Raw genomic sequence first — 19,738 nt, 5'->3', positions numbered from 1 at the left:
GTATTAACTGAAGATGACAAATAGGAAACTAGTTTAAAAATTGTCGTGGAACAAAGCCTCGACTCGGCTGATAACCCAGGAAGACTTCATCAACCTTGTGAATAGTTTTCACTGTTGTGTTTAAAGATTTTAACTGCATTGGCTGTGATATTAAACTGTAATAAGTGCTCTTGGTCATGGTAATACTTTTACCTCCTTGTATGTGCAGGAAGAAGAGCACAAGAATCTGAGTATGACAGTTGGAGCTGTTCTGCAGGTGCTTGCAGTGTGGTTGCTGCTAACTGTGGTGGCCATACAAGGTGAGTACATACCAGGTTGGTGCCGCTCTGGCATCATACTAACTTCAAAATGACCTGGCTATTTAATTTGAGCAAGCCTTTGGTCATCTTAGTGTTGACAATACTTTCAGCAGCTGTCCTCACTTACCTCATATTGCTTCCCCAAACAAATGCACTGAACAGGTGTTTCCAGAGCAGCAGGAATGGAAATTTTCATAGCATTACTTCCTGACAACACAACTCATTTTGTGACAAATATCATCTTTCATGATTGGGATGGTTGATTATAAATAGCATCAAAAAATAGCATGTGTTTGCTTTCATAAGCAAACACATGGTGAGAAGCTTCTTCTTTCAAGACGGAGGCAAAATGTGTTTGCAGCTACTGCAGAATCCGTCATTCGCTTGACGGAATATATCCTACAAGAAACTTTACTATATGTAGTACTTGGTTCCTAGTGGTGTAACAGCTATTGTAACTCACTGTCTGATCTAAAATGTATAAGAATATCAATGTAGTGTTTCTGTAAAATTGAGTTTAGGAGCAATTTCTTTGGAAAATAATATGCCTCTTCAAAATTGCTGAAGCAGTCGGTGAAAAATCCTGGTATCTAGCTTAATTATTGAGTTAAAAATGTAAGCTAAAGTTGTAGAAAAGTGGTAATGAACGTTAATACTCTGACATGTCCTATATTACACATTTACTGTACACAATGTAATCTTACAGGATCAAATAAAATTAAATTCATCTGTTAAGTTGAAACAGAAAGCAAAACAGCACTAGAAAGAATTGTCTTGTAGCTCTGTTTCTGATGTAAGCAAAGTTGAAACAGTCCACAATGTAAAAGTACACATGTGCTAGTTTTGGGATGCTACTTATCAGCCATTCAGATCATGAAAGTTGTGGATTATTTTCTTTTTTTTTTTTTTCACCAAATATTGCCTAAAACAAGTTGTTAGGAAGTAATGCCATGAAAATTTCCATTTTTCCTGTTTTGGAAACCCCTGTGAAGTGCATAAACAAATAAAAACCAGTGAATCCTCTTTATTCATCAATCTTGAAGTGACTGTGTCTTTGAAATTTGAGTAAAAGCTTCTTGCAGCTTTGGCAGTTTACATCTCTTGCAGATTTCATTGAATACTTTACTTATATAAAAAAAATTATACACTCTGTATTTTGTGACAAAATGTTTCACATGAGGTGAATAATGAAACAAATTCTTATACTGCTTACTGTCACATTACACACTTAGCAATAATTGCTTACTGTTTATTGCACCTCTTAAGCTTACTCTAGTTATTCTTGTGCGCCATGTATGAAGTAAATTGTTCTGGTCCCTCAGCCTTTGTTTCTATACTTCATCCAAAATGCATAAGCCAGAATCTGGTTGTTGAATTCAACCAAATAGTTTACTTTAGCTGTCTGCAAAAGGGTCAAAAATACACTGAGATTTCAGTGGCCCAAAGACTGGTCACACAAGGTAAATAGTCAGCAATGTAAAATTTTGCACCCTACAAGACAGTATTATAAGACAATGCTGGTCAGGTTTCTTTTGTTCACTGGAGAGCAACACAAATGCTGAAAAGTCTGAAATGACACATTAAAACAACCCATCTATGCAAAAGCCCACTTACACACTTCAAAGAACCAGTATTAAACAAGAAGCCTGAGAACATATTACAGCCACATACATCACTAGTATAGTGGACCTCAGACAAGATCAGTGTTCGAGTTTTCTTAAACAATAATTCTTCTAACACCCAATACAAAAATTGTTTGTAAATACTCTAAGTAGGGAAATGAGAGGAATCCTCTGCCATGCAATTCTGCATTTGACAGGTACAAAAAGAAATGTCATCCTCTTCAACAATGCTAAACATTTGACTTGTTGCACTTTCATCCCTTCAGTTTTTGCTATTATGAAATTCATATATTTCCTTATTAAGATTACTTAAACATGTCCTCAGTCTTCTACAGCAGGATGCCTCAATAAAATCCTTAAAAGCAAAGAGATTTTGAGTAAAATAAAACTTTCAATGGCTCTCAGCTATCATTGTCAGGAGTAAAAATGATTACTGTCAGTGGTTTTTAATCTTGATGATAGCAGAGAGCTGTCAGTAACCTGAATATTTTATTCAGAGTAATGTGACTTGAAAACTTTGTTCATTCCACATCTTCAGGCCTAGTGCAGTAGCAGTTCAATGTATGCTCTAGTGTCCAGTGACTTCCAATCTGGAGAAAGCTGGCCTGTACTCTGTACAAGATAAGTCATACAACATAATCTTCTAAAGACTGTTAACAGGGCTCTGCTTATTACTGAGTGAATACTATTAGGCATAGCACATTCTGGGCTTCTTACCTGGTGGCACATACGAGAATACTGAGCAACCTGCACTGCTAGTTGCCCTAACTAAAATCAGTTTGCTCAAAGAAAAGGTGAATGGGTAAAGAAGCTACTTCCAGCTGGCTTCATGGACAGCAATCTTAAGAATATTAGTGGTCATCTGTGACATTAAAATGGGGAGATCAGTTCCCAAGAATTTCTGGAAAACCTGACGTGCCTTACACAAACGGCTGAACAGTAAAATATCTCCTGGATTAGCTATGAAGAGAATTTACCTCGAATTTGAGGAATGTCTGTGTAGGTCATTTTTCTGAAAGACTCACTCCTCCTTAGACTTTGTCTCAGTATCACTTGTTATTGACATCTTCTCTGCACTTGTTTCAAATATTCCCTGTAAACATGGAGGCCTTTCTCTTCCTGCTTATTTTCACCTCTATGAAACTGATGGCTCTAATCTGAAAACTGATTTATTCATATGATAAAATTTCAAACAATTTGGTTTGAACGAAGAGGCATGTTGACATCTGTGTGGAAATAGGATATACAGAAGTCATATCAGGGGATAGAGCATCTGTCTAACTTGCACTACAGGTGCTCAGTGTGGGCACAATATGTAACATGGCAAACATCAATACAGTTGTCATTCTTGTCACACATTATGGTGGATATCACTGGCAACATTATTCTTGATGTTCCAAACTGGCAGTGGAGGCAAGAACATAAGGTTCTTACTGCATATCCCCATAACAAAATGGCATCGATTAGTCAGATGGCACTGGGAGGCTCATAACTCATCCAATCCACTTTTACACTGAATTCATCATAGATGTATAGAAAGTGTGGTGGAGCATTGTCTTATTACAAATGCCTGTAATTATGGCTATAGTCAGGTGCCTAAAATAAGTTTCCTTTGCAGAAAAATTACCTGTAAGCTTGGGAACATGATGCAGTACAGAGATTGTTCACCTGACTAATGTATCCAACAATCCTGTGGATGTTTTGTGCCCAAAACATGTGCATTGTGATCATTTGCCTCAGTTAAATGAAAGGTTACTTCACTGAAAACTAGCTTCTGTGAAAGTCTTCCTCCAGAAACTGCTGTAAGTTATTGTTACAGGATGAAGCTAATTGCCATGAAAATTTACATTTAACTGCAGACTGTGGAGTTCCATGTGTAGAAATTTGTGTGGAAAATGAACCAGCAGACTGTGGTAAGTTCCCTCTAGTATGTCATCAGTTGCTTCAGGCCCCTGAAAATTGACTCCCAAATGAGCTCACTTTTCTGCAAACTGTCACATCTGCCCTGCTCACTGTGTACCAAATGAGCAGCCAGTCTTGGGAAATGTTACAGTATAGCCCATTGTTTTAGCCAGGTTTTGATACCTGGCTCAAAACTCGCTGAAGCTCCAGCTGACTTGAATCCAATGAAATAAGACACAAAATTTGCATCACATGTTCTGATAAGACTGCACACAAATACTGTTCCATAGCACCTATTATTAACTTGGAGATATTGTATGTACTGATGTTGTTTGTTCACAAGTCTAATTGTTTCCATTTTGTATTCAAAAACCCAGTGATACTGATTAACAATGTTGTACTGTAACATCAAAATTCTTCCTTTGTGTCACATTACTTAAATTCTCCCAGAATTTCATTCTCTTTTTCCACTTCTCAGACAAAGCCATTCTGAGCTTCCCCAGTTTTTCTTCAAAGCCAAATGTTCAGTCAAAATTTTATGCATAAATTTTGTCTGGTATACTGAGTTGTTCTTGCTTCCTTTGGTCATCTTTAATTGCACAGACCAAATTTGTTCAAATTATAGCTTTACTGTGCACTACATAGTTTGCATTGTCTTCTAAGCTGGCTTGGTCGTATTCTTTTAATATGCCCACAATTTTTAACCTGAACTTTCTCACACATTATTTGCTCTTAGTGTGTTCCTTCAGGATAATTTGGACCCAATTTTTCGTTATTACTGTCTTTCCTTTTGGATTTGTCAGTGTACCTCATAATATTTAAAATGTTTAGGCCCCCTAAAGAGTCTCACTTTAATGTTTTAGTATAACATTTTGAGATGCATTTTGCTTACAGGTGTATTTTTTGAATGTGAAAGATAATTCCAGTTTGTGATTAATTTCATAAAAAGTCTTTCCAGGCTACTTTGGTAGTTTCACCCAAATATCTGAACTGCAAAACTCGAAATTTTCATGTATTAAGTGTGTGGGTTCTTGAATATTACTGTCATAGGAAGTACTATACAGACACACACACACTTACTTTTGAATTATATAAACTTCATGAAGTCATTACAGGAAGTTCAGTGAATAACAAAAACAACAAATAAAAACTTGGCTGATAAGAACACACACAGAAAAAAGTCGAAGATAGTCATCATACAGGTGATGTTAAACTCTATGGTACAGACTGCTGCCACTGTGATGAGGCACTGTAATGGGCTGTATTGTAGCTGCCATGAGGGGAAGGCAGGGCATGATTCCTCATCGCAAGAAAGGTGAAGAAAGAATGTAATCTTATTGCCAAAAAAAGGGATGGAGTGGACAACCTGCACTGGAGGGGAGGTAGGGAATGTGGAGAGAAGAGGCATGGTAATGGTAAGTTGCTCAGTCAGTGGTGGCAGCAATGTTCCTTTCATCCTGGAAGGAGTAAAGGATGTTTGAGAAGGGTGATGTGGAAAGTGCTGGTGTTACAGGTTACCAAAGGAACAGGTTGGTGTATGAAGATTGAGGAACTTTTATGGATCTCGATCAAAAGATATTTGAGGTTGAATGGCAAGACATTGATGGAAATCATTGTAGCACTTGGTGATACTGGTGAGATGAGTTGTCAGAATGAGCACATCAGAATCACTTGTTCCGAGCACAACACTGGGGAATCACAACAGCACTGGGAGGGATGGAGGGGGGTGGACGTCACAAAGGGACGTAAGAACAGGTGCACTTTCATCTAAAGATAAGTCGCCACACCTGCATTGGGTGGCAGGTTATGCTGTGTGGTGTCTTCAATTGTACACGCAGGTTTTAACCTGCGCAAGGATAGTTTGCTTACCTTTGAGGAGAATAACGAAGGTGGTGTTAGTGTGACAGTATCTTTTGAAGGCCTGAATAAGTTGGCAGCAAAGTGATGCAGTCAGTCGTCACAGAGCATGACATTGCTTCAGGTGGTGAGGTTGCTGTGAATGGATGTGCTCAACTAATGTGGGTAGGACGGAAGGGGAGATGAGGAAAGAGGATCTGTCTTCGACCTCCTCCTGTGGAAGGAGCAAAATTTTAATGTACAGTATCTTGGCTAATAACTAAAGAGCTTCTTTGAAGGCAGTATGAATACCCTACAGGACCCATGCAACAGTTATGCCCAACCAGAGGCATGATACACTAGTGCCACTTTGACTGTGGTTCCAGTGCTCACATCACTTTGTGGATGGTGGGTAGTAGTAGTAGTAGTAGTACAGAACTTCACAATGCCACAGAGATTAAAGCTTAGTGAAAATGAGCAACTTGAATTGCTGATTCTGATCTGCAGTGACAGATGGGTAGCGGGAGTGCGAGTCAGGTGTAAACAAAAGATGGTCTACAGTTGGCCAATATGTCAATGAGAGGGGACAGCTTCCACCCACCTACTAACAGTCGATCATAGAAATAATGTATTTGAAACCTTCTGAAAGATGTAGGGGACCAATCAGATGTACATGCCAAAAACATTCTTTTGGGCTATCAAAATGTCAGAGGTAATGTCAACTTTGATATGTTGGCAGGGAATGCACATGAACCCTAGATGCAGCAGTTGTTTGATATTTAGCCAAATAAAATGCTCAGCAAGCAGGTGCAAGGTTGCTTTGATACCTTGTAATGGACAGGAAGACCTTCAATCATCAGTAATCTGTGCCATTTACCATTTGAAACAGGCATGAGGCATGAAGAGGGAGTTGGTGTCACAGAACACAGATGCAAGAAGACTTGCTAACCTGTTGAGTTTGTGCAGTGCAGTGTGTGTGTGTGTGTGTGTGTGTGTGTGTGTGTGTGTGTGTGTGTGTGTGTGTGTGTGTGTGTGGCAGTATTGCAGTGGGAAAAGCATCGGCCACATGTCAAGTTGCCAAGTTGTTGGAAGCAACTGCAGCATGTTGACAGAGCATGTTGTTGCTGGCACAATCTTTGAGTAAGAGCTCAATGAGGGAGTTGGTGGGTAGAGCTATCAGAAGTATACATTTAGATGATGAATGGAGGAGCATGTTACGGCAAGATTGGTGGCTATAACCAGAATTAGTACTGACTATGCCAAAGTGTTTTTGGGTTTGGACTGGTTAAAAATACTCTCCAGTGAACCTAATTTAATCTGCATTAACTTGTTTCCGTCTGATTAAGTTGCATTCACATACATCACATATTAAGGTAATCTGGTTATGGTGCTCTGTACACATCCCAATTTCTCCTATGTCTTCAGTATATTTTTAAAACAAAAAATTAGCTCTTAGTGTTGCCAGCTTACTCTGATTTTTCTAAAATAGAGAAACAGTATACCACATCCATTGTACTTGCAGCTATCTGCATGCTTCATACTGTGAATTTTGAAAATAGCATCACTGTAATATAAAATCATGTGGAGTGGGGGTGGCTCTAGAGTGAGGCTGGAGTAAAGGTAAATGAAGCAATGCTGGCACATAGACAGCCCTGCATATAAGCTAAAAAAAAATGCATAATTTGCAGGAGATGAATCCTGTAAGCCACCACACCACATGAGGTGTGACAATGGAATGTGTATAATGGTCTTCTTCAGATGTGATGGAGATAATGACTGTGGTGACTGGTCAGATGAACATGGCTGCAATGGCACAGAGGTAAGGTAGTTTGTAATGCCAACATTTGTTTCTAGTGAAATGGGCTCTTAATGTCCCATATTCAACTGTCAATAGTTCTTAGAGATGTTAAAGTTCAATAAACACTTAACTATTGGTTACTGGTGATGTTGGTAAACATAGATAACTAAAGTTTTCATATATTGAGGGCATGATGTTCTGATAGCTGGTTGTGAATGTGGTGTGCTCCTTTAGCCTGCTACTCCAGAGTGCATGGCTGATGAATTCAGATGTGGAGATGGCACTTGCATCCCACCTGAGTGGATATGTGATGGGAGTCAGGACTGCAGTGATGGTAGTGATGAAGTGCTGGGCTGCAGCAAACGGGTATGTACATGTTCACTTCAGATATGAAAGAGGCTAGAAAGTAAAAAATATGTAGTCAACACATTCTATTGCATTGTTCCAATGCAGCTATCATGTCATGAAGACTTCCTATGTGACAACCACCACTGTGTCCCAAAAGCATGGCAGTGTGATGGGAATGATGACTGTGGTGATGGCAGTGATGAAATGAATTGTAAGTAACACATTTCAAGCATCTATAATTCAATCAACAATGATTGCAGCCTATGGGCAGCTTACAGTATTATTTTTCAGAAATAATTAGATAGAATTTCCTATAGAAATTTGCACTCACTTACCTGGACTGAATTAAACATTGTTTCTGCAATAACTGCAACTTCAGATGGTGGTGGAAAAATTAGGACAAGAAACCCTTAGGACTTCTTTGTTTCAAACATGCCTCTTCAGAAAAATGACATTTAGACTGGAAGTAACATCAAAATGTTAAGTGTAATGGGTGATAAAGGTGTAAGTTGGCTTTTTTCCTGTTGACTAATTCTTCTGACTTGTTTACACTATTTCCATTATTTCTAAATTCAGAGAAACATCACCTTAATTGGTGTAATCTAACACCTAACATAGAAGTGGTTTACATTTCACTGTAAATAACAGAATCTTGTTATTCAGGCCATGGAAAATCAGCTAAGCCAGACTGTGATGTTGCCCACAACTTATATGCGTGCAGAGATGGCCTACATTGTATAGAAATGACTGAAGTGTGCGATGGCACACCCCACTGTCTTGATGCCTCAGACGAAGGTTTACTGTGCCAAAAAAGTAAGTATGCCTTCATTGTGATCTGTTGATGGATGCAGTGATATGCACTGAAGCAATTTTGATAATGTTGTAGGCAAATCACTATGTGCATCAAATGGATGCACTTTCAAATGTCAGCCAACACCAAATGGACCATTGTGCTTGTGTCCCTTGGGGTTTGCTCTTGTGGAGGAGAAGTACTGCAGAGGTAACTATGATAAATACTTAATATAAGAAAGAAATTATTCAATACTTGGTTCACTTCTAAACCACCAAAACTTGCAGATGTTGATGAATGTCTCACCTATGGCATCTGCTCCCAGAAGTGCAACAACACCAATGGTGGTTACTTGTGTTACTGTGCTGAAGGCTACTCATTGCAAAGCAACAACCATACCTGTGCTGCCAATGGTAAGGTGTAGAAAATTAAGTAATAACACCTGTACAGTGTTGGCATGAAATTATTCATGCACTGACATTTTCAGAGGGTGAAGCTGTACTGCTTTTTTCAACAAAAACTGAAGTTCGTGCTTACTTCATGAAAAACAAGGTGTACATAACTATTGCAGACAATCAAAAGCATATAGCTGGTGTGGGATATGATGGTTCCTATGTCTACTGGACAAGTGTGAGAGACGGTGAAGAGGCTATACTGCGAAGCAATGCAGATGGTTCTGCAATAGATGTTCTTGTCACATCAGGTATGTACCTGCAGTGAGATGTTTTTCTTCATTTTGTTACTGCTGTCTCGTGCTCTAACCTGTTGGAACTTGGCAGGTCTTAGCTTGCCAGAAGACTTGGCCTTGGATCTTGTGACTGGAAACATATACTTCACTGATGGGGAAGAGAGCTACATAGGGGTATGCACAAAAACTGGCAAAGAATGTGCAGTTCTGGTGAATGAAGATGTACTGAAGCCCAGAGGCATTGCCCTACTGGTCCAGAAGGGGTAAAGCAGCTTCATATCTTTTCATAATAAGAATGTGATATGGTGCATTATATTGAAATTTCTGATGGATGTTGCAGGCAAATGTTCTGGTCTGATTGGGGAAATGTGCCAAAAATAGCAACTGCTGGGATGGATGGATCTTTTCCTAGGGTACTTGTATCAGAGGTTCAGTGGCCAAATGGCATAGCAATAGACTTAGGGAATCAACGTCTATACTGGGTTGATGCCAAGCTCCAGACAATAGAATCTGTGGCCCTGGATGGCTCGGACAGAAGGGTGTGTGGTCTGTAAATACATAGTATAGGTGGAAATGAAAGATAATTTGGATGCAATTTGATTTCTGTGTTCTTCTTTCCTCCAGATTATCCTGAAAGATGTTGTGAAGCACCCATACTCAATAGCAGTATTTGAAGACACTTTGTATTGGTCTGACTGGCATGGAAAGCAGATCTTGTCTTGCAACAAATACACTGGGAAGGAGCACAAGAATTTAGTGAGGTCAAGAAAAAATCATATTTATGGAATAAGCATCTACCATCCTGTTCTCCATCCACAGGTAATATTTGCAAAACGCTATTACCTTTAAGATTTCATTGTTCAGATCTTGCAAATGAGATGTGCTTTCCTAGGTGAGAAACCCATGTGAAAGTGCTGGCTGCAGTGACATCTGCATGCTTGCTCCAGGTGATTCATACACTTGCACCTGTCCAGAAGGAAAGCAGTTGGCTAGTGATCAGCATACTTGCATGGGTAAGCAGTTGTAATTCAATGGTCAAAGTAGAAATAGACGAGCATTGCCTTGAACCAGCTGTTTGGCAAAACTACAAGAATTATTTTAATAAAATTACAGATCTCCAGAGGAAACAGCTAATTGTGGCAACTGCCGGCAATCGAATAGTGGAGGTGGAGCACAGAATCCTTGGAAAGCAATCGTACTCAGTTATGATGCCAACGGGTATTCAACAGATAGATGCTACTACATACAGTCCTGTAGATGGTGAGTAGGTCGCTCCAATATTTTTGAACTGGGAGAAACATTCAGGAGATGACAATTAACTTTTCTTTTTTTTTTTCCCAGATATGCTGATATTTGCAGACAACTCACAGAGAAAATTATTCACTCTGTCCCTTGCCACAATGAGCCTGAAGACTTTGATCAGACGCAGGATTGGGTGGCTAACTAGCATGGATTTTGGTAAGTAATTGCAGTGGCTTTGATGTTGATGGGAAATAAGTTAGATGCAATGCTAGAGTTTGTTCACAGATCCCTATGGCAATAACTTATACTGGACGGACTCCGAACGCAACATTGTTGAGGTGATGAGCATGGCTACAAAACGACGTAGTGTGTTGCTGCGAGGGGTTGGTGATGAGGCACCTCACAGTATAGCTGTAGTCCCACAAGAGGGGTATGTGGAAGTGTTCCCTCATGACCATGTAAGTCATTAAGTCATTGTAGAATGTAATAATATGTTTGATACTGCAGGTACATGTTTGTTGCTTGTGGGATGGAAGGCAAGATACATATAGATAAAATGTTCATGGATGGTTCTGGTAAGAGGGATCACTCAATTAAAGGTATTAAGGGGCCAGAAGTGTCCCTGTGGTATGAATCTGGTTTAAATGAAATTTTCTGGGCTGATAGTGGAAAGAAGACTATCAGCAGCTTTCCCATTGATGGTAAGTATGTTTTGTGGAGACCTCTATGTAAAAGCAAAAAGGGATAGGAACTAATGCGAAACCTTTGCAGGTGAGGGCAGACACATAGTGCAGCGACTGACTGCTTCTCCAGTGGCTATTGCCTCTGTTGCACAGGATCTGTTCTGGACTGTTGGTGGCAGCAACTACTTGTATTGGGCAAATAAATACATGATTGAGGGAAAGGTCAAGAGAGTTATGTTAGGTAAGTAGTGTGTGTGTGTGTGTGTGTGTGTGTGTGTGTGTGTGTGTGTGTGTGTGTGTGTGTTTTCCTAATTCCCACTTTCTTCAGAAATGGAAGAATCACAAAACATCAGGTTGACAGCTGTGAAAGGGGTAAAGTTTCCTCCAACTCATCCTTGTCACATACTGAATGGAGGCTGCAGCCATTTGTGTTTGCTGAGAGGACAACAACATGTGAGTAATAATAATGACAAATATTTTCCACACTTGTTGAGAATGGCTCTTAACACTTAGTGTATGATCAGGTCTGTGGGTGCCCAGAAGGGATGTACCTCCAAGGTAACAATGAAACTTGCATTGCTGATGTCTGCAAAGGGAATGAATTTCATTGTGAGAAAGACAAGAAATGTATACCTGCAGCATCCAGGTAATGCCTTGCAAGAGCATAACAACATTGCTAGATCGGTAAATATATTAACTGAAAGACTTAACATATTTGGATCAGGTGTAATGGAGTTCCAGACTGCCCAGGAGGAGACGATGAGAGGAACTGTGATCAGTGCAGGGATTATGAATTCAGATGTGACAATGGCCAGTGCATATCATTTGAAATGAAATGTGATGGTACGAAGCAGTGTCAAGATGGGTCAGATGAAAGGCACTGTGAAAGAACAGCTTGCTCGCCAGGTAACTTACCAGATAGATTTCAATGCCGAATTAACTGGATAGGTGCAGTGTGACAATTTAATCCTTTGCTGCAGATGAGTTTGAATGTACGAATGGTGGGTGCATAGACAGGCATATGCGCTGTGATGCTCGGAGTGACTGTGAGGACAGTTCTGATGAAGAAAACTGTGCTGCAGGTAAAGTATGGCCATGAATTAGCTTAAAATGGTCTGCTGAATTGAAATTCTTAATGTGTCACTGGCATCACCTCTTTCTGCATTCCAGTGACCTGCCAAGACGAGGAATACAGGTGTGAAGTAGGTACTTGCATTCCTGCCTCGTGGGAATGTGACAGTGAAGTAAACTGCCCAGATGGCTCTGATGAACATGACCAGTGTCGTGAGTATATTGTTGGTTTGGTGGAGTTAAAGGTGACTGCCAAACTGAAATGCATAACAATTCCTACTTTGCAGCTCCTCCTACTTGTGGACCACAGGAATTCATGTGTAGCAATGGGAACTGCATATACGTGGAATTTATCTGTGACACACAAGACGACTGCGGTGATGGCTCTGATGAAAAGCAGTGCAGTGCCCCTACCACAAAAAACATATCCTGCACAAAAGATGAATTCTTATGCTCCTCAACAAAAGGGACATGTATTCCTTCCACCCAGAGGTAGTAGCATTTCTTCTAGCACATTTTGTATAGAAAAGAACAAAACTTCACTGTCACCTGTATTTTATCCACCAGGTGTGATGGCAATGCAGACTGTCCAAAGGCAGAAGATGAGAGAGGATGTGGGTGTGATCCTCAAGAATTTGAGTGCAAGAATGGAAAATGTATTGCTTCTTCTTGGGTCTGTGACACAACGAATGACTGTGGTGATGGATCTGATGAAGACCCAGATAGATGTACCAGCAAGAAAGGTAAGTTCACTTGATACTTAAGAGGAAAAAATGACAAATTCATTAACATTTCTGTTTTTTCTAGGAGAAAAGAAGTGTGCTGGTTTTGCATGTGCATCTGGCAAATGCCTGGAGGTTAAGCAACTATGTGATGGCACTAAAGATTGTGAAGATGGATCTGATGAGGGAGGAAAGTGTGGTAAGCTACCTTGAAAAAAGATGAAATCTGTGTTGACCGTGTATATGGTAGCCTCTGACAATGAAAATTTCATGCTGCAGGATCTGCCTGCAAGGGTAGCCCTTGTGATGGTGGCTGTCAACCCACACCAGCTGGACCCCAGTGCTACTGTGATGAAGGCTATGAGCTTCAATCTGATGGGAGAAGCTGCCATGATATCAATGAATGCCTGCAGCATGTGTGTTCACAGGTGTGCTTGAATGTGCCTGGCAGTTTCAGGTGTGCCTGCATGCCAGAGTACTCACTGAAGTTAGACAGAATATCCTGCAAGGCCAAAGGTGAGTCTGGTGTAGGTATTTGGACAGAGAATAACAAAATAAGCAGGTTTCATCTCGGTTCCAACGGAGAACCTGGAGCATGAATCTGAGAAAAAAATGGAAGACTTGTGTATATGCTTAGTCCATTCTTGAAGTACTTGTGCTGTCACTACGAAAATATTCAGGTTATATTTGATAAAACAATGTTATGCATTCCTCCTTGATTCCAAAAGGTTAAAGATGAAATATTATTTGGATGTGATCTTTAACTATGAAGATGATAAATTGTTCTTGTTGGAATGCAAATTATACTGCTAATAGTTTCATCCAATAGCTTGGTTATTGCTTTGAGACTCTTAAAATTACCACCTTGTGTTTCATTCTGTTCAGATACCGACAAAATGTTCATGCTATTTCACCAATGTTTATTTTTTTTTAACAACTAATACATTATCATGCACTATGGGTATAGGCTAACTCTGATAGAACACTCAAATTGCAGGTCGTCCTATGGAATATGTGTTCGTTGTTGGCGAAAGTGAAATACGCATAGCTTCACAATCATTCAGCCATGTTGATGTTGTACACAGACATACATCCCTCAAAGTAACAGGCCTGGATGTTGATGCCAGAGAGGACTTAGTTTACTGGAGTGCTCGTAAGTGACTGAAGTGGCAGCATATGGCATCGTTAAACACTGTATAGTAACACTTGGATTTTTGTTGCAGGTGACACGAACACTATTTACTCTCTCTCATTAAAGACACGCAACAAGACTTCAGTAACTGGACTAGGAAAACCAACAGAAATAGCTATAGACTGGCTGACAAAGAATGTTTATTATGTAAATGAATTGTTTGTAAGCCAAAGCTATTTGCAGGTGGGTGTTAGCCAAGTGATGGAAAATGCAAAGAAATGGGCCTGTTATATTGCATAACGAACTTCGTCTTCCAGGTATGCAGTTTCGCTGACAAGTTATGTGCCAAGGTGATAACTGGAGAGCACAACACTGAAATAAGGAACTTGGTGGTTGACCCACCTTCAGGGTAAGCAAACTTGTCCTCGGTACAGGGAGTTCAAACTGTGTTAAGAGAGCTAGTCAGCTGCTAGAAAACCCTGTCGAATGAAAATGGTTTTTAATTACATCTGAAATCGGCTCAATTTGTTCCAGCCTCTTGTTTTGGACTGAGACCAGTATGTTCACATTTGGCACTCCATCAAATGCCATACTGACTGCAGAAATGTCTGGAGCAAACAAGCAAAGGGTGATAAAATCAATCCTGGGATATGTTAGTGGCCTGGCCGTGGACCCGATAAAGAGGAGACTGTACTGGGCAGAACGGTTGTCTCATGTTATAGAAGCAGTTGACTACAGTGGTGAAAACAGGCAGCAGCTCTTCAGGAAACAGGTAAGAAATGGGGCACAGAACACGCAACTAATGTGGATACAGTGCATTACATTTTGCTTTTTCTGTGCAGGTGGAAAACCCTACTTGCCTTGTGCTGTTTGAGGATAACTTATACTGGCTGACCTCAGGATCTGGTGTGCTAACAAGATGTCGGATTTTTGGAGTGCTTCCCACATGTGAAAAGATTCACATCCATGCATCTGATGCTGACTACTTCACAATTGTCCAAGAGACACGTCAGTTAAAGGGTACAGCTTATATCTTTTCTTTGCAGTTTCTCTGAATTTTTTTAAATATAGAAAATCTGGTAGCCATGTAACTGTGGGTTGTTGAACAGGACATAACCCCTGCAAAGGACACAGCTGCTCATATTTGTGTGTGCTGTCACCACGTGGTGCAGAATGCCTATGCCCAGATGGTAGTGTGGTTGATGCAAACACTCCCTGTAAAAGGAAGGTGAGCTGGTCTATACAGGGCTGCTTGGTCCATATTCTGTGGGTTCAGTATACAGCATTTTACTTAAATATTTTCCTTTCTCTTAAAGGACAATCCTCCCAATATGGGTATTAATGATGGTCAACATAAAACTCTTGCAAAGGCAAAACCAAATACAGCAGAAGGCAACTGGTCACTTGCAGCAGTTCTCACTGTAACTTTCTTGATCCTTGCAATAATAGGAGTTGCGTACTATTTGTACAAGAGGCAAATGGTTAACCTGAAGAAACTGGATGTTAGGTAAGTAGGCATTTTGAAAAAACAGGTATGTTTCTAATGCTTACTTCATTTACTAACACCTTTTTGTTCCTTGACAGTGTTCATTTCCGGAACCCAGGATTTGGATTCCAGAGCACTCCAGGCCCAAAAACTTCAGCAGCAGCAGCTCTAAAACCTGGAGAACATGAATATGTGAATCCACTCCAAATGCCTAAAGAGACAGTATGTTAATTGACTAATAGATCTGCTGCAGGATTGACCCTATGAAAATACTAATTTTCATTATTTCTTTCCAGGTCTCTCCACGTGTCTAAATGTTACAAATTTGGAAGTGCTATTTGTGGAGTTAGCACAGAAGCTGTAAGGCTACTATGCATTTAGAGAGATTAAGGATATAGTTCCCAAATATGTGTGTGAAGTGGTCATGGTTGTATTGCATGTCAGTGTGTTAATATTTATTAAAATTCTGTTGGTTATAAAGGACTTTGTACTCCTGATTTTTAAAAAAAAAATAAAAGCGGAAGATGAAACTTCAGATTCAGAGGCAAATAATTTTCCTGCTTTTATTACTGTGTAACACAAGTTTCCAGAGTAATAAACAGCGTCAATGAACTGCTGAACAATAGTCAGTGTTGTAAATTTTTCTGAAAGTATAAGCTTTGAACAGTAAATTGTTTCCCATTCTTTGCAAGGCAATAGTTCCACTCATGATTAGATTCTACTGGAAATAGTTGTCAACTATGAAAATTCATTGCATTGGCAGCTGAATCATCTTTTTCTAATGAACGTGAGCTCTACACTCCAGGCTCCTTCTGGGTGAAAAATGCTTCTAATAGTGCACTACATCAGTTTCTCAAAACTGAATGATCTTACAATTCTGGTTCAAGGTCAAAATAATACCTTCTAAGTGGAAAAAAGTGGTTCCATTTAAGGGGAAACTTTAACTTTGGAAAACCTAGTTAAGAAGAGTAACTCTAATTTTAACTACATGCATAACTGATTTTGTTAAGGAAAAAAAAAATCAAAGCAGACATAGATCTTAAAAACAGTAATCGCAGTAATCGACCACTAAAGGATAAATTTCCAGAACCCTAGAGTAGGACTGGATCCACAATCCACTTCATACGATCAAAACACCTCTTGCCAACAGTGGAAGAGGAACTAATAGAAATATCAGGTGATGGAACACTTGAAAATGAATTCTGATCTCTGGAAAATTTTTAGTCCAGACTGGAAATAAATATCCCAATTTAGCAAGAATGGCAGTGAAAATTTTATTAACCTCGCCTACAACTTACTTGGCAGTCAACATTATCTACAATGACATTCTTAAAGACGAAACATAGATTTCGACTACAGCTCGAAGGGGATTTGACAGTTGCTGCTTCAAAGGTCCAACTAAGATTGGAACTGCTTTCTTTGCAAATTCAAGTATTCACATTCCATTAAATAAAGTAAAAATAACACATTAGATTCAGAAGTGGAAAACATAATTCTTAAAGTGCATATGATGTTAATGGAATTTCAAACAGTAATCTGAAAAGTTGTTCAAATTTAATAATCAGTCTCCTTAGTGATAGATGCAATATGTTACTGACACATAGCATTTTTTCTAAACATATTAAAATACACAATCCTTAAAACTCATTAAGTGAAATGTAAAAAAAAAAAATGCAAAATTTCCTTACTGACATCTTGCTTCAAAATATCCGAACTAATGTACTAGAGTAGTCTTGCTACATAAGCAGAAACAATTTATGTAGCACCACAGTTCAGGTTCCAGAAGAGTTGCCCAACTGCAGATGCTTTAACAATGTCAGAGTAGACAATTAGTGATGGGAAGGGGAATCACAAATAGTCCAGAAGTGGTACTTCAACAAATATTAGTTAAAGTAAATCCCATTAGTGAGAAAGCAACAGAAGAGATCGTAAATGTTTTCCAAAGAACTATTAAATGGGTCCCAGAAAAAGGTCCCCAAATCTTGGAAAAATCATGCTTTTCAGTTCAGCCATATTAGCAACTGATATAGCATAAGCAGGAGTAAGTAAATTGGCTCAATGATACAAAAATTTGGGTGTAGGTATTGATAAAACCTTGACCTGGTAGAAGCAAGTTACAGGGCTTCTCAAACAATATAGTTCAGCTACTTCTGCTCTTCATACGATTTCTAGTCTTGGAAACTAATCTCCTTACATATTTTGCATATTTACAATCAGTATCTGATGGAATTATATAAGGGAGACTAGGAACATGACAATCAGTTACAGTTCCAGTAGTGTTTTTTTTTTCTTTTTAAAAAATCGTTGCTTAGCCAGATTTCAGCTATGGCCATCTTCAGTCCATTTAAGTGGGTTACAATCAAATGCATAATGGTACTTGTCATAACTTTACTGGTGTATAGGCAGAAGGGAAATTTTCTTCTGCCTAGACATCCATAGTCAAATGGTGACATGTGTTGCTAAGGGTTTGTTGGATTGTAACCCACTCATATGGACTGAAGATGGCTATTTAAACCTGAAATCTGGATTTGTACAATAATAAAAACCAATGGAACTGCAACAGGTTGCTATGTTACTCTTCATTAGTATATGGTTGCTGTGCACTATGGTTCCTTACAGAATAATTTTCCACATCTGGAAGGAGCATGTCATTGGAGATGAAAATCATAGGGAATTTTCTCACAATGAGCCAATCATCTTCTTCAGAATGAGGCTAATGATTCAAAGACCTTCCCAGCTGCACCATGGTTCCTCATGGTATCATGTACTGAAAACTATCAGTAGTTCACTGCAGTAAATGTTTATTATTCAGAGAGGTGTTGGTTCAATTGCTGGCCTCGTGAAATCCTGCTCTTATTTATGAAATGGTATTTTGCTTTTGGAGACTACTTCTGATTCTCAAGCACAAATACTACTTGCAGCTTTGCTTCTCCACGACTATCCTGTTTGAACTGAGGTCAAAGAAAGCTGAATTCTTCCTGTGTTGTTTGTACTAGGCTGCTTGGTGGTCTGACCAAGTCAGAAATCCAAAGGTACCTCTAATCAGGGCATCAGTGCAGTCCATCAGATGACAAAAAAGTAGATGCATCCTTAGTACCCACATGCCCTCTTTTGCACTTTTTGTGGTGCTTCTGTCAAAGATCAAAGCAGGCTATGAAGTTACAACAGTTTGACCATACATTCTGAACCAAATACACTACTATTGCTACCAGTATCATTATAACCTCACTCAATGGTCCTGTAGACAGATGGCCAAATGTGTAACCTGTGGTAGGGACGCTTACAAGGGAGATTTTCCACCTCCTTCTCCCCCCCCCCCTCCCCCTGTATCAACTGTAATGACAACCATGCCGCCTCCTCACATGTATCTTGATAAGTGGGCCATCCAGGTGAAGCAGAAAGTGCCTTGCCTGTTCACTCGACTTGTTGGCTAGTCAAACTCTACATTCTACCATCTGCCACCTGCAGTACTGTTCTTGCTACATCTCGCTCCACAAGGACATGGCCATGCATACATGTGACACCAAATTCAGTGTTGCAGTTGTGAAACCACCCAGTGTCGTGGTAGCATCTGTCTTATCCTCCAGCTGTGCAACAACAAAATTTTCACCTCTCAGGGTGAAGGCCACTGCTACACAAACAGCAGGCAGAAAAGGACCAAAGGAATACTCCTGTGAAGACTTCCTATGTCCCTCCAGCCAGCCAACATCTGAGTTGTCTTGTGCCAAAACAGAAAAACTCGAAGTCAAACATAGGTAAATGGTCTTCTTTGCTGACTCAAAGATCCTCTTTGATGGTGCTGCTATGTGATTCCATCACCAAGATGACCTCCACGTTGCTGGTGCACACTATGGACTATTCTGCCCTGGACTCCACAGATTGACAGAGGTAGAATGCTGACACCTCTGTAGATCTCGTGGAACAGAAACCTCCAGCCTCTGCATCGTGTAACAGTGAGTCTTTGAAGGATGGCGCTTGGCAGCAACTGAAATGATACCCCCCTTCACTTTTCCTTCCACTCCTTTCCCCATTATGACTCTCCTCCAATGGAGTGTTTGCAACCTTTGCTCCAATGAGACAGCCTTATGGCTGCTCTCAGAACTACAGTTTCTGCTTGTT

The 19,738-nt window shown here is 39.8% G+C and overlaps 1 protein-coding gene across 1 annotated transcript; it reads left to right on the top strand.

Moving 5' to 3' along the window:
* The first annotated feature begins 232 nt into the window (after nucleotides 1-232).
* Nucleotides 233-15,933, top strand: LOC126417111 (vitellogenin receptor-like). The gene is made up of 34 exons (XM_050085006.1): nucleotides 233-299; nucleotides 7,348-7,478; nucleotides 7,692-7,823; nucleotides 7,911-8,016; nucleotides 8,469-8,618; nucleotides 8,692-8,805; nucleotides 8,883-9,008; nucleotides 9,083-9,298; nucleotides 9,375-9,546; nucleotides 9,624-9,822; nucleotides 9,908-10,102; nucleotides 10,176-10,296; nucleotides 10,397-10,543; nucleotides 10,625-10,741; nucleotides 10,811-10,955; nucleotides 11,033-11,226; nucleotides 11,297-11,449; nucleotides 11,752-11,854; nucleotides 11,933-12,114; nucleotides 12,189-12,290; nucleotides 12,379-12,492; nucleotides 12,567-12,771; nucleotides 12,847-13,022; nucleotides 13,087-13,200; nucleotides 13,281-13,517; nucleotides 13,999-14,154; nucleotides 14,225-14,376; nucleotides 14,451-14,542; nucleotides 14,668-14,905; nucleotides 14,976-15,153; nucleotides 15,243-15,361; nucleotides 15,450-15,640; nucleotides 15,718-15,841; nucleotides 15,916-15,933. Exons 1-34 carry the CDS (start codon nucleotides 233-235, stop codon nucleotides 15,931-15,933), a joined length of 4,986 nt encoding a protein of 1,661 aa, XP_049940963.1.
* The last annotated feature ends 3,805 nt before the right edge of the window (nucleotides 15,934-19,738 follow it).

The sequence above is a fragment of the Schistocerca serialis genome, chromosome 8 (assembly GCF_023864345.2).
Source record: "Schistocerca serialis cubense isolate TAMUIC-IGC-003099 chromosome 8, iqSchSeri2.2, whole genome shotgun sequence".
NCBI lineage: Eukaryota > Metazoa > Arthropoda > Insecta > Orthoptera > Acrididae > Schistocerca > Schistocerca serialis.
The sequence above is the reverse complement of the archived record's forward strand: the minus strand, read 5'-3'. Positions and strand labels throughout refer to the sequence as shown.

What these genes read in the sequence shown, in the direction of transcription:
- LOC126417111 (XM_050085006.1), top strand. Translation starts at nt 233, where the DNA reads ATGACAGTTGGAGCTGTTCTGCAGGTGCTTGCAGTGTGGTTGCTGCTA. An exon ending in TGAAGAAAACTGTGCTGCAG is followed by an intron (nt 12,291 to 12,378) that starts GTAAAGTATGGC and finishes TCTGCATTCCAG; the next exon opens with TGACCTGCCAAGACGAGGAA. An exon ending in AGCAGCTCTTCAGGAAACAG is followed by an intron (nt 14,906 to 14,975) that starts GTAAGAAATGGG and finishes TTTTCTGTGCAG; the next exon opens with GTGGAAAACCCTACTTGCCT.